Source organism: Panthera uncia, assembly GCF_023721935.1.
Source record: "Panthera uncia isolate 11264 chromosome E2 unlocalized genomic scaffold, Puncia_PCG_1.0 HiC_scaffold_20, whole genome shotgun sequence".
NCBI classification, from domain to species: Eukaryota; Metazoa; Chordata; class Mammalia; order Carnivora; family Felidae; genus Panthera; species Panthera uncia.
Genome location: NW_026057589.1, coordinates 24,266,115 through 24,279,462, shown reverse-complemented (window position 1 = coordinate 24,279,462; position 13,348 = coordinate 24,266,115). Strand labels below are relative to the sequence as shown.

Below are 13,348 nucleotides of genomic sequence, written 5' to 3'. Positions count from 1 at the left end.
TTGGGGGCGGGCTCTCTCTTCCAGGACAAGTTAACGCTCAAACCACCGAAATGGGCCAGCCAGAGAGAACGCCACCTTATCCCCCAACACCATGGGCTCCCGGTCACACCCAACCCTTCCTGGTTCACGTCCAGGGTGGGGTGGGCCGCTGCGGTCACCGCTGCACAAAAGCCACACCGGGCTGCGGTGGCCCCTCACGCGGGAGTGGCCGGGGTGGCCCGGTGGGTGGTGGGGACCGAGAGGCGGAGAGGCGGCGCCTCCTCCAGGAACCGCGTTTGCCAGCTGGGGCCTCGCCGCGCATTAGGAGGTAAAAAACCCAAGTCTCCCGGGAGCGCCTAGTCCGCCCAGCCGGCCACCCGGTCACGAGGTCGCCCCGAGCACCCTGGCTGGCTCCACTGAACTCCATTCCTCGGCAACCACCTCATGAGGCTGCAAGGAAAGCAGACAAGAATTTTCCTTCCTGCCGAGAGCTGAGCACACGCACAGCACCGGCACGGGGCCCGAGCGGAGCGCGAGAGGGGAGAGAGCTGCGTGGAAATCCGGGGCCTCGGTTCCGCGCGTCAGAGGCCCGTGGCATCGAGACACACACCGCTTCTCAGTGCCGGGATGCAGGAGTACAGGAGCGGCCCAGAGGACAGCAGGGTGTACGAGAAGGCCGGCAGGAGCCGACCGGCCATGCTCGGGGCAGACGGGAGTCCTGCGTCAGAGGTGATCTCGGCCTGGGCTCAGCGGGAAGGCCCGCGAGGTTTCAGAACACGGGCCACCCGCGGCCTGAGCTTTGTGCCAGCGACCCCCGCGGTCCGGGGACCCGTCCTAGGTTACTCTCACAAACACACAGTCGCCCCATCGGATCGAGAGCATGCCGTCCCCCCGAGGGGGCCTCCAGCGGGCTCTTGGCCCTAGCGTGGGGGGCCCGGGCCTGGCTACCCAGACCCAGGAGATCCGAGGAGAGGTCGTCCACGGTGTTCATCCGGCCAAGCGCACTCACCAGGGGGGCAGCTCTACAAACGTGCCAAATCCCCAAGCAGCAGCCCCCTTATCTGACATCTCGGGACGTGTCCAGACCGTTTGCTGTGCTTCTAGGAGAGCACGGAGACGAGTGGTTTCTGGGACGGGAGGTGGGGGCCGGGGAGCCAGCGCTCAGCCCATCAGACGGTGCGTGGAGTATGCACAAACTGAGCGGAGGGAACCCTGGGCCCCAGGGCCCGTGTGGTTCCCAGCGAGGCCTTCGGCTGCCACGCAGGAAGCGCCCAGGCGGGAGGCTGGCAACCAGGCCAGACGGGGCCCCTCAGGACCGAGTGAAGCGCCATCCTGCATTTGTGCCACAGAGAAGAGCCACTGGGCACAAGGACCCACAACCCGCCCCTGGGAAAGGGTCAAGGCCGAGCCACAGAGGCCACAAAGGCAGAGCCTGTTGTCTGCACGAGTGCTGACCTCTGGGCCCTGCCACTCTCAGAGCAGCAGCGAGACCTCGGTAAACAGGGACCCTCTCGTTCTGCAGTCCCCGGGAGCTGGCCCCATGGGCTCAAGAGGCACAACTGGACGCTGGCCCCTGATCTTGCAGATGAACACCTGGCGGCCCGTGGGCCGGGAACCAAGCCCTCGCCTTCACTGCTTTGGGCACTTACAAAAACTACCGCCCACGTCGGTGCCCGTGTCCAAGTCACGTGCCTTTCCGTGACAATGTACCTTGCTCGCGGGGGGACATCAGAAGGAGAAACGCCCAAGCTGTGCTCAGAGCTGCAGAAGCCCCGGGACCTATCCGGACAGGGTGTGTGCTTCCACGAGGGGTGGGACCCACCTGAGCTGCAGCGGTGTGGTCAGTCACCGGAGCCAGCTGGACGTACTGGACCTGGATGTCGCTGCCCTGGAGAGGTGAGCCGTCCACCCCCGCGGCAGCAGGGTCGGAAGAGGCCACGGCTATCAGCTGGGCCCCCTGCAGCACCTGGAGAGACAAAGCAGACCCCGTCAGCACAGACACCGGTGCCACTCCGCCGGGACCACGTGAACCACGGGGGACGAGCCCAGGACCACGCAGCGGGGCCCGTCTGTCTCGTGAATGACCCTGGAATGACATCCGACCGGCAACCCAGCGCCTGGATGGTGCGAGTGTGTATCGAGCGCGCGCGGCGTGACCGAGTCATGCAACGCGTGCAAGTGACCCCCTCAAACGCCCACACACTGGACACGAGTGAGCTCAGGGACGGGGCCGAGGGCGCCGAGAGAGAGGCAAGGAGGCAGAGGGATGTGGGACAGAGGCAGGAGCCCCCGGACACCTCCCAGAAACCACTGCTCTTTGAGGTTCTTGGGGGCAGAGCCTGAAGGCAGCCTGGAGGGGACAGAAAATGGTGGCACGTCCTCGACCCGCACCCGCCGGGAGCCCCCAGAGTGCTCAAGAGCCAGGCACACAAAGAAACCGGGCAGCGGACGCCCGCGGTTATGAAGCAAAGCGGAGACGTGCCTGAGTCAGGGACCCCACGGCTGCGGGCGGTGCGGAGAGGGGCTCAGGGCGAGGAGCTGCCATCGGGAGGGAGGTCCGAGACGCTGATGGAGGAGAACCCCCGGGGGAAGGGGGGCCCCGAGTCCCCGGGACACCCACTGTGGGCTGTGCCGACAGGAGGGGGCAGATGAGGCCCCGGGAGATGGGCTCTGGGTGGCCCCACCACTCGTGGGCGACCCCACCCCCAGGCCCAATTCCCGCCCCCCACCCCCAACAGCTGGGCAGGTGGGCCGCCGCCTCGCTGCCCCGCAGGCCGGACGGGGAGGTAGGGGTGAGGGGCATCCGTGGCTTTGCATTCACGAGGGAGCTGCCGTGAACCGTGCGTGTTTATACCCGGGGTCGTATCCCACCCCCCTTCAAACGACTTGTCAACGGGATCACGGATGCTTGCCGGCGGTCCACAGCAGGGCGGGAATGACCGTGCCTCCCGACCGGCCCGACTGCCTCCCGCACCACTGGTCAGAGCTGAGGAAGAGAGTGAGGGCACTGAGACAGAGGAAGGGGCTGCTCAGCCCGGGAGAGGCGGGCTCGGATACAGATCTTCAGCAGTCTATAAAAATACAGTCCGTGGTTTTTAAACGGCATTGTAGTTTTTGACGAGCAAAAGTTCTATTTCTCTAACGATGCGTCCGCCGCTGGAAAAACACAGATGAGTTCAACTCTCAGAAAAGAAGATGGCAGACGGCTCTCAACCACCCCTCCTCGTGTGTCTTCAGAAACCACTTGCAGGCAGTGTCGTGTTCTAATACCAGCCGGCTGTGCCAGGAAGATGAACCCCCCAGATCCTGGGGGTGTGCCCTAGACGCGGCAGAGGCACCTGCAGGCGGGACAAAGGCGAGGACACGGAGACAGGGAGTGTCCTGCTGCAACAGGTGGGCCCCGCGTCACACACCGCGTTTCCCAGCTGCGGAGGGGCAGAGAGGGGCCAACCGCTGGCTTGGAGGACGGGGGACGGGGGACGGGGGACGAGGACGGGCCACCCGCCAAGGGTGCGGCAGGCCTGGAGGCTGGGGCAGACAGGAAGCGATTCGCCCCTGGGGCCTCCAGGAGGAGCCAGCCCCGTGACAGTCTGACCGCAGCCCCGTGAGCCCACACTGGGCTTGTGACCTCCAGACCGTGAGAGAACGAGCCTCCGGCGTGGACCTGCAGGCGTGTGCTCACCGGTCACCGCAGCCACAGGACACTCGCACGACACGCCGGCCTCTCCTCGGCCGTCTCCTTCCAAGGAGCTGGCCTCCCACTTCCAAGGGCTGACCCAACAACGACGACGGCTCCTCTCCCACCATAATCATGAGCCATTTGTACCAACGAGTGTTCGAAAGAAGGGTTTGAAAAAACCAGAGAAAACCAAAGACCCCGTAGCATTCACGTTTTCTCTTCCCGGGACTTACCCTCCACCAGATTGCTCACGGTCAGAGAGAGGACCCGGTCCTGCTGAGCTCCGTACCTCCACCCCCCACGTGGCAGGGGTGGCCCCCACTCCCCCCCCTCTAACTGGTGGAGTCACGCGAACAGGTGTGTGGCTCAGGGGAGGGCTCGCACAGGGGCGGCAACTCGGCCTCACGACAGCTAGACCAGAGCGGGGAAAAGACGAAAAGCACTTGGTGGTAAGTTCTCAAAGCCGCACAGACATTTACGGTGTCCTCGGTGCCCTTCGGTGGGGGGAGAAGGCGGGGGGAGAAGGCGGGAGGAGGGGCCGGAGCGGGGGACCCGTGCAGCGAAGCCACCCCCACTTAGCATGGTTTTGCTGCACCCCGGACTGAACTTAAAAACCACACGACGTTTTGAAACCCGGGAGCTAAAGCACGAGGTAACGTAGTCACCACTGCGCGATACAAAAGATCCCTGAATACGCCGGTTTAGGGTCAGATCGCCAACTATGTTTTCATGAAAGCCGCGCAGTCGTGGGGCCGTTTCCAGGCGAGGCTCCGTCTGACTCTGGCTCTGAAAGCGAGCCGCCACCCCTACGATGGAGGGCAGGTTACGGTTTCCAGAGGGCGAACTGTTCCCTGTCAGCACTGCCAACGAGGTGACTTTTCACACGAGCCACACGACAGAGTAAATCGTAAGAACTGGAAAGTCAGAAACCGCGGCATCGAACGTGCTTCATTATGGTATCGAAGGAGGCACATCCCCAGCCCGGCTGGCGAGTGAAAGTAAAGACAGGAAAACGTTTCCACCTGAGACTTCATTCCAAACACCACACCTCCTCAACGTGCCCGCACTGGTGGCTCTTGACGGCGAGTCGGGAATGAGGCCAAGTCAACGCGCCCAGGACTGGTGGGAAAGGCCTTCCGGGCACTTAGCGCCCTGCCCTTGCTCACCGCGGGGACCTCAAAGCCAAGGGCTGGGGACGTGGCCGGAAGGGGGCGCCGCGCTGCCCCAGGAGAAAGGGAGGCAGCAGGAGCCCCGCAGGGGGACAACTTCTCTGGGGACCACAGGGGACGGAAAGGCCGCTGGGGGGCTGCGTCAGGAGCCGGGCTGGCTGCGGAGGAAGCCGTGCGGGGAGGCTCCACCGAGACCCGGATCACAGAGCGTCTTCCAGGCCGGCTTCACGCACGCCGACCTCCAGCAGCCCCGGGGAAGGCGCCCCCGGGACCCGGGCCACCGCCCCGGCCTGGCCTTGCTCACCGGCTTCCCTTGCAGCTACACTCGGCTCCTCCAAGGGCACGTCCCCCACCACGGGCTGACCTCCACACACATCGGCACCCCGGCCGGGGCTCTGCCACGGGCAGAGAGACGTCGCCACACAGAAGCGATCTGCGACGCTTTTCAGGTAGTCCTCAAAATTTGGAAAAGCTCTCTTAAGAGGAGGTTGAGGGAGAAAACACACAGGGAGGAAGGAGCGGGCAAGAGACTGCTCTGCCCGTGGGGAGCTCCCTCCCAAGCCCAGCCAGCCGGGCCTCTCAGGGCTTCCTTGTCACACCGCAGTCCGGCAGACGTGGGGGCCTCGTCTCACCCGGGGCCACAAAACAGCATCCACGACCTGGACCTACGCGGCAGAGTCTGTTCTCGCCCTGAAGGGAGGACGAAGGAGGAGAAGGTCTAGAAGGTCTGACCGGAGGACGGCCAAGTTACAGATCACCGGTTTCCCAGCCATCGGAACATGTTTATTAAGAGCAGGTTCGAAAGAACCTCCGCGAGCTTGCGCACAGAGGGCACGTCACGACCACTGACTGGCCGGCACCCCTGTGGTGTGAGGAGGGAAACCCACCGACCGACAAGTGTATCAGTCTACCCTTCACCTAGTGCCATTTGACAATCAAAGAATGAGCCACACTAACCGAGCAGGGCTTGGGACAGGAGCCCTCCTTTCTAGGCCACAGTCAGGGCAGAGAAAGGTGTCAGTGACCAGCGCAAGGCAGGCCGGGACCAGGGCATACAGAGAGGCACAGAGACAGCGGTTAAGAGGAGAGGGCCCGGCAGGTGGCGCCCCACAGGGCCTCGGGGAGGCTCTCAGCCGGGGCCACTCACAAGGAGGCCAGGGGGCAGGGGACGGTCCGCTCTGTCACGTGCCCCTGCCGCAGCTGTGATTTACTAGGATGACACACTTCACGTGAAGCGGGTGAAAGTGAAAACACTACAGAAATCAATCACACAAGAATCTCATTTGCCTGCTATGGTCTGAGAGCAGCTCAAAGCTCCAGCAGCCGCCTGAAACACACAGCAGGCGGAGACACGATGTGTACATTTGGACCCGCTTTCAAACTGGTGAGGAAGGAATAAAGCCTAGTTACGTCAAATCGAAAACACAGAGCAGCAAAAATGAGGTCACGTGCCATGTCGCACGGATCGCGGTGGCGCCCCACCACGAACCCACCGCAAGTGCGCAGCCCATCCTTGCCCTGTTGGGGGGCGAGAGCCCAGCACCGCCGCCTCCCTCCTGCCCTCGAATGAGCGGGACGTCTCCGATGGTGAGCTCCCGGCTCCTTCCCACCCATTTGATGTTTGTGGCCTTTTCCAACAGGCTCGGGAATGTAGAAAAATCTAACAGGAATGCAGCGAGCTCCCAGGCCAGCAGCCAGAAGCATCCCTCCAGGCTTCCTGCGGCTGACCTGGGAGCGCCCCGCGGCCACCCCGCGGAGCACGCACGCACCTGCCGCCTTCCCAGCCTCACGGACGGGGCTTCCCTGCACAGTAGTGAGACAGGCCCGTCACTGTCAGGCGAGGGACCATTAATGGCATAGGGGATGCGTCTGAAGCAGCCTACGGAGGGACTCCTGGATCCAAGAGCACCGGATTTTGGAGGGCACCCATCCGGTTTCCCTCTATATGGTGCCAACTGTGAGACTGTTTAATGCCCAAATGAAATAATACAAAACAGCTACAAACCTAAAATAAACTCAAGAAGTCCAAGGACTTTTCAGTAATGTTTAGATACAAAATTCCAAATCCAAGCCGGAATGTGCTCAGATGAAACAAAACAAAACCTAAGATCCACTTCTGACTAATTGAGTGTGTGTGGCCAGGAACAAAGATGAGGCCAGGAAATCCAAAGGTGTCTTGGAACACAAGGTCGCTTACTTGTTTTTGTCATTCATTTTGGCATCCGACTCGTTAAGGAAACAGACTCAAGGAGAGCAGTCTTTTCGAATCTAAATGCGAAGGCAAGAAGTAGCTTCCCGTGACAGGAAAACAAGGAGCTGAGAACCAGGTCCGTCAGCCTGTCCCAGGGATGTCCCCAAGCACCACTGGCCAGGAGGTCCGCCACCCCACATCTTTCTCATACGTTTGCACAGCAAACGCCAGAAACAAATGATCATTCTTAAGCCTTTAAACCCCTGACGGGAACACTCCTCTGTTTCCCAGGCTCCATTTTGAGTGCTTTCGTGAACCGAGTCGCCGTGACTAGACGGTCAGAAATGAGCACCAACAGAAGGGAGTCACAGGCAGACGCAGAACACCGCTCCTCCGGGGTCACTCCTCAGACCTGCAGAGAAAACTCCTCGGAGGCCTGCGGGTCGGAGGGTCCCAGGGGCCGCCGTCCGGACCCCGCTCACATAAGGACGCTAGGCGGCAGGCAGCAATAAAGAGTCTCTGCCGCCTGCTCTGCGGCTTGTTCCAGCATCGGAGCCCAAACCTCCAACGCAATCTGGGGAGAAAGCAAAGCAAAACCCGAAGAAACACAGTAAAGCAGAGACGGACGTCTGGAGACACTCGGTACACGTCCCCCGTCACTCCAGATAGGACAGCATTCCTGGGAACAAATCTTAACCACGTGTCTTACAACCTCCTAGTAGACTGGGGCGGGGTGGGGGGTGGGGAGGGTAATGATTCAAAGCCAAGTCCAAAGACCTCCAGATTTCCCCGTGGGGCCCAGGCCCCTGGCTTCTAGAAGGGGCGCACGGGGTGGACGGGGAGCAGGAGACACAGAAGACAGTTCCGTGTATCTCGTGACTCGTCCACTCGGCGCAGCGACGGTCACACCCACTCGGGAAAGGGAGGGGTGCCTGGGGGCACCCGGCCTGCCAACCTGCACACTCTGCGACCGTGACGAGCTGAGGCGGCAGCCACGGCCACGCACGATGCTTCTGCTCCCGCTCCCGTGGCTCTGGTCACTTCGCGAATTTAGAAACTCAATGCACGGAACAAGCAAAGTTCTCGCCGTGCTCACGGTGTGGCCAAAGAAAGAACTAGAAGGAGCGATGCCACCTTCCTACTGGGCTCAATTCTGTGGGAAGCGTCCATGAGCGTCTGTGTCTCAGGGGAGCTGCAAATGCCGACTAACACCTGCCAGCTCCAGGGAAGCCAGAGACGGCACAGGGAGGGTGCGGCCCGCAGGCCCTGGAGGGAAAGACGGAGACCCGGACGGGTGCCCGTCACAGGCGCACGTGCGTCCGCAGGGAGACGCGAACAGTCTGTCCGGAGGAGACACACGCACAAGCTGCCCGCTAACGCGCGCGTGCACGTGCCTCGCACCGGGTGCCGTGGCCCCCATCGGCACGGCGTTTTCATTCTGCGCAAAGCAAGGTTCAGAAACGGATCTCTCTGCTGAGCCAGGGTTAGCGCACACCAAGCAGAGAACGTCTAGGGACGGACGCCTCGCCCCGTCCGGGACCAGGCCCAGAGGCGGCGGCCCCGACCCCACAGCCCAGTCCCGAAGCACACCCTGACTTCCGGCACCGGGAGGCACGTGCAAAACGGCCCCCGCCACACGCCCCCGCGTGTTCCCCAAAGGACGGCCACACGCACACGGCGGGCAGGCTCAGGCCGCTCCCCAAGGCCCCGCCGCACCAGCACGTCACCGCGCGCCGGCACCTCACAGCGGCTTGCTCCGCGGCCCGGACCTCGGGTCGCTACACATCTCGAGGGCACGTGGGTCCGAGAAGGGAGGCGGCGGGTCCATCTGTGTCCCCCAAAAGGAACGTCCACATCCTGAGCTCCAGTACCTGTAAGGGGGACCTGTAAACGTGGAGGCGCCTGGGCGGCTCGGTCGGTTAGGTGTCTGGCTTCAGCTTGGGTCACGACCTCAGGTTCGTGGGATCGAGCCCCATACGTGGCCCTGATGGCGTGCTGATAGAGTGGAGCCCGCTTGGGATGCTCTCCTCCTCTCTCTCTCTGCCCCTCCCCGGCGCACGCTCTCTCTCAAAATAAATAAACTTCAAAAAGTGAGTAAATAAAACGTGGACCCAGGATCCGGGAGGATGAGATTAAGCTACGAGCAGAAGTCACGTGGGAGTCGGGCGGGCCCCAATCCAAAAGTACCCATCCTCCTAAGAAGAGAGACATTTGAACCACGTGGGAAGACGGGTGCCACGTGACCACAGAGGAGGCGGTGGAGGGATGTGGCCGCAGCCCAGGGATGCCCAGAACCCCCAGGAGCGGCAGGCAAGATGCCCCCCCGAGCTTCCAGAAGGAACGCAGCCCCGATGAATAGACCTCAGGCCTCCCGACTGCGAGAGAGCACACTGCTGCCTAAACCACGCAGCGGGGGGCACTGATTGTGGGGTGGTAGCTCGGGAAAAGACTCCCGACCTTCAGACCCTCGGGTGGATCACAGTAACCCCATGCCCGGGGCCGGCCGGTCAAGCCTCCGGTTGACGGAGCCCAGGCCCCCTCCTTCCAGAGAAAGTGCCGATGGCTCTTCTCTCGTCCCCCACCCTTGCCGGGCGCTCGCACGCAGGGCCTCCAGGTGGCTCGGGGGGCAGCCTTCTCCCCGGCCCTCCCACAGGGCCAACCCACGGGCTTCTCCCCACTGGCAGGGCCGGGTGCCCCCGAGCGTGCAGACAGGCACGGGGGTCCGGGCGGGCCACAAACACGGCCGGCGCACGGGAGATGCCACTGGCCGAGGCACACGGGCAAGACGACGGCAGGGCCGGGCTGCTGACAGGACCAGCTGGACGCCGGCGGGACTCTGAAGCTGCTCGCGTTGCTTCACGGCAATCGTGAGAAACCCGGCAAAATCAAGACAAAACAAGCGATGGTCTCTTCAACAGTCAAGTTCCAATTTTCCATTAAGAACCGGCCCGTTCCGGACCTAGCTCTCATTACCCTGTTAGCCTGCAGAAGAGGCACCTCCCCCCACGTGCTGAGGGCCTGCTCCTCCCGGAACCGGCACAGGGCGAACACCGGACCCTGCTCCCCCCTGGGCCTGAGCCCTCCCCCAGGATACTGGAGAGGGAGACACAGAAACAGAAGCGGCTTCCAGGCCCCAAGCCGTCGGCACCGAGCCCGACGCGGGGCTCAGACTCACGCACCGTGAGATGGTGACCCGAGCCGAAGTCGGACGCTCCACCGACTGAGCCCCCCGGGCGGCCCAACGAAGGCCTATTTTTAAGGAGCCAAGGTTTCCCCTCCTACTTCAGCGAACCGCCCACTAACCGGCCCCTCTCAGAACCTCGTCGAGACCCCTGCACACCATGGGCGCACCCGGTGTCCAGCAGCCGGCGGCCCGCGTCTGGCCGTGTGGCCCAGACGGTCCGCGTGTCACTCTACCGGCGCCACTCCCGGGGAGCGGCTGCCTCCACGGACAGGCAGCGGCAGCCGTCACGGGGGGCATGGGCCCGCGCCCTGACCGCTACCTTTCCACAGGCTTCCGCTGCAAACTCAGCCGCACGCAAGCGTCTTCACTCCTCTCCAGCTAGAGCGCCCAACTCAGGGCTCAGGCCAACTTGACGGCGGGCACGGGACCGTCCCTGACGCCGAGTGTCGTGTACGCCTCGTGACGCAGAAACGGGGAGGGAGAACCGCTGGTGAGAGCAACTGCACGCGCTCAGAGGCACAGAGAAAAAACAGAATTCAAACTCAGTCTGGGTCGCCGTCCAAGCTTTTTGTTTTACTTTGGGAGTCAACACGAAATAATGGCCTGGATTTTGAAAGTAAGGGGCCGTGTCTGTTGGCACGAGAAAATAATTCCTCCATCGTTTTTCCACCTCCTTCATGTACGCTGTGCACGGAGCAGCCATCAGCTCAGTAGGCTCATCTCCCTGCCTCCCTCTTGCTCGCGCACGCGCACACGCGAGCCTGACGGTCTCGGACGTTACACCCGCTCTCCCACCCGAACCCCGTGGCGTGTTGCCCCTCTCATCTTCGAACTACAGACGATCCTCAGAGGACAGAGAAGAGACCGGTGGTGTTTCACCAAGTGTTTCCAGGTGTTCCCCTTTTCACCTGTGTGAGAGGAAACCGGGAACCTCTCTGGCCGCTCAGAACAGGGTGGAAACCACGCCGACTCTGTGATGTTACCGGGTCAGAAGCTGACCTCTGCCCTTGAACTGTGCAAAGCGTTAACACTGGCACTCGCACCGGCCCTGCTACGGACCGTCGCAAATTTCTAAACCTAATCCTCACGGAGTCCAGAGCGGAGCCTCCTGCATCTGCAGACACGGCCCGCGTGGTCCCGCGTGCCCGGCCCCTCTGCCAGCGGGACGACTGCACATCACGGGCTCCTGACGCGGGAGAAAAGGACCCGCGTTCTCACTGTCCCTCAGGTACCCAAGATGAGCGAGTGAGCGAGACAACGTAGGATTCTGTTAAGTGATTCAGCTCACCATTGAAGCAGCAGCTTGAATTTGTTAACCAGGCTCCGTGGTCGGAATGGATCTAGGATTTCTAGAGCAAAGACCCCTCGTGAACACACAATGGATTGAATACTCAGCGGTTCACTCTCAAAGTGGGTTAAAAACAAATGGGAAGTTCTACTGTGCTTGAAAACTTTCTCTTCTGGGGACGCACGGGTGGCTCAGTCAGTTGGGCATCTGACTTCGGCTCAGGTCAGGATCTCGCGGTCAGCAGGTTCGAGCCCCGCGTCGGGCTCTGTGCTGACGGCTCAGAGCCGGAAGCCTGCTTCTGATTCTGTGTCTCCCTCTCTTTCTGTTCCTCCCCTGCTTGTGCTCTGTCTCTCTCTCTAAAATAAAGATAAAAATTATTAAAAAAAAAAACAAAAAACAAAAAAACTTTCTCTTCTGTAGTAATCTCGTCATTTGACGGGTCAAGGGCTCAGCGTGACTCCAGGCGGGCTCTTGACCCTTACCCATCAAGACTCGGCACGTGGCATGCCTCTCGCTGTCACAACGGCCGGGGGGGTGAGTCCTCGATGGCCCTGCTTCCTCCCTGCTCAGCGTCCCACAGGATGACCACGTGCTCCCGAGGCCTCCAGACCCTGAAGACCGACAGCACGCCGACGGCGGCCTTCCCACCCGACTTCCCGAGAACGTTCTCCACTGACCAAGCTCTCTCCTTCCACAGGGAGGCTGGGGGCACAGGCTCGGGTTTCACGCAAGGGGGCCTGTCAGAGCACCTGAGTTTGCGCGAGGCAAGTGCCGGGTTTGGTCAGAAGGGGAACGGAATGTCCTAACGGGTGTCCCTCTTTCATTCCCAACCTCTTTGATGAGGAAGGAGGGAAACTTCTGTCCAATGACAGGGGTATCAACGGCCATCTTGCTTCCAGAGTCTCACCTTCCACCCAACTCGCCGCTAGCAGAAATTCAGAAATTCCGTTCCTAGGGCTGCGGTGGTGACTTGGCTTCCTCTCGGCCGTCCCACTAGAACGGCTCCTGGAACGGGAGTCTCGGGCCTAAAGAACCCTTCACATGCTCCCCGGCTGCTCTGCGTCATTAGCCGAACCGCCCGGTACACGGGCCCCGGCCGTGGGCTCCGGCTGCCCACCCGGTCACGTGCGCGTGCCACCCGTGACACAGCAGGCCCGCAAGCGCGAAACAGAGACGTCAAAAAGATGGTGAGAGGGGCGCCTGGGTGGCGCAGTCGGTTAAGCGTCCGACTTCAGCCAGGTCACGATCTCGCGGTCCGTGAGTTCGAGCCCCGCGTCAGGCTCTGGGCTGATGGCTCGGAGCCTGGAGCCTGTTTCCGATTCTGTGTCTCCCTCTCTCTCTGCCCCTCCCCCGTTCATGCTCTGTCTCTCTCTATCCCAAAAATAAATAAAAAAGGTTGAAAAAAAAAAAAAAAAAAAAAAAAAAAAAAAAAGATGGTGAGAGAAAAGCGTAAAGAAATCACCACACCTCCCTCATGCACAAAAATTTCCACAAGTTGGATGCCACCAAAGAGAACTTTGCAATTACTCAGCAGTCACAACTTTTCAGCCTACTGAGCTGTAAGCATTAGATAAGTATTCTCCCATACGTTTCCAGGCTATTACTCACGATGAAAATCATCGGTGAATATATGTTCCATTTCTAAACAGCTTAAAAATGTTTGGAAATGCCTTCCATTCGCACATCTTACAATTAACTAAGAGCTAATTTGGAATAATTATTACTGAATTCATTCATCAATAAATAATCATTAAGAACGGATAACATAATACTGTACTAAGTGCTGCAAAGAATAGAAATGAATAAAATCTGTGGATCTGATGGTATTAAAACTATCTGATTCAACCTCTTAAACATA

The 13,348-nt window shown here is 60.9% G+C and overlaps 1 protein-coding gene across 5 annotated transcripts in view; it reads right to left on the bottom strand.

The window, feature by feature from the left end:
• The window catches only part of BANP (BTG3 associated nuclear protein), a 113,057-nt gene that overhangs the window by 3,230 nt on the left and 96,479 nt on the right, over nucleotides 1-13,348 (bottom strand). For all 5 annotated transcript variants that reach the window (XM_049622641.1, XM_049622643.1, XM_049622642.1 and 2 more), the window contains one exon: nucleotides 1,802-1,945. In XM_049622641.1, the coding sequence (XP_049478598.1) occupies nucleotides 1,802-1,945 (144 nt within the window). The remainder of the gene's footprint in view (nucleotides 1-1,801; nucleotides 1,946-13,348) is intronic.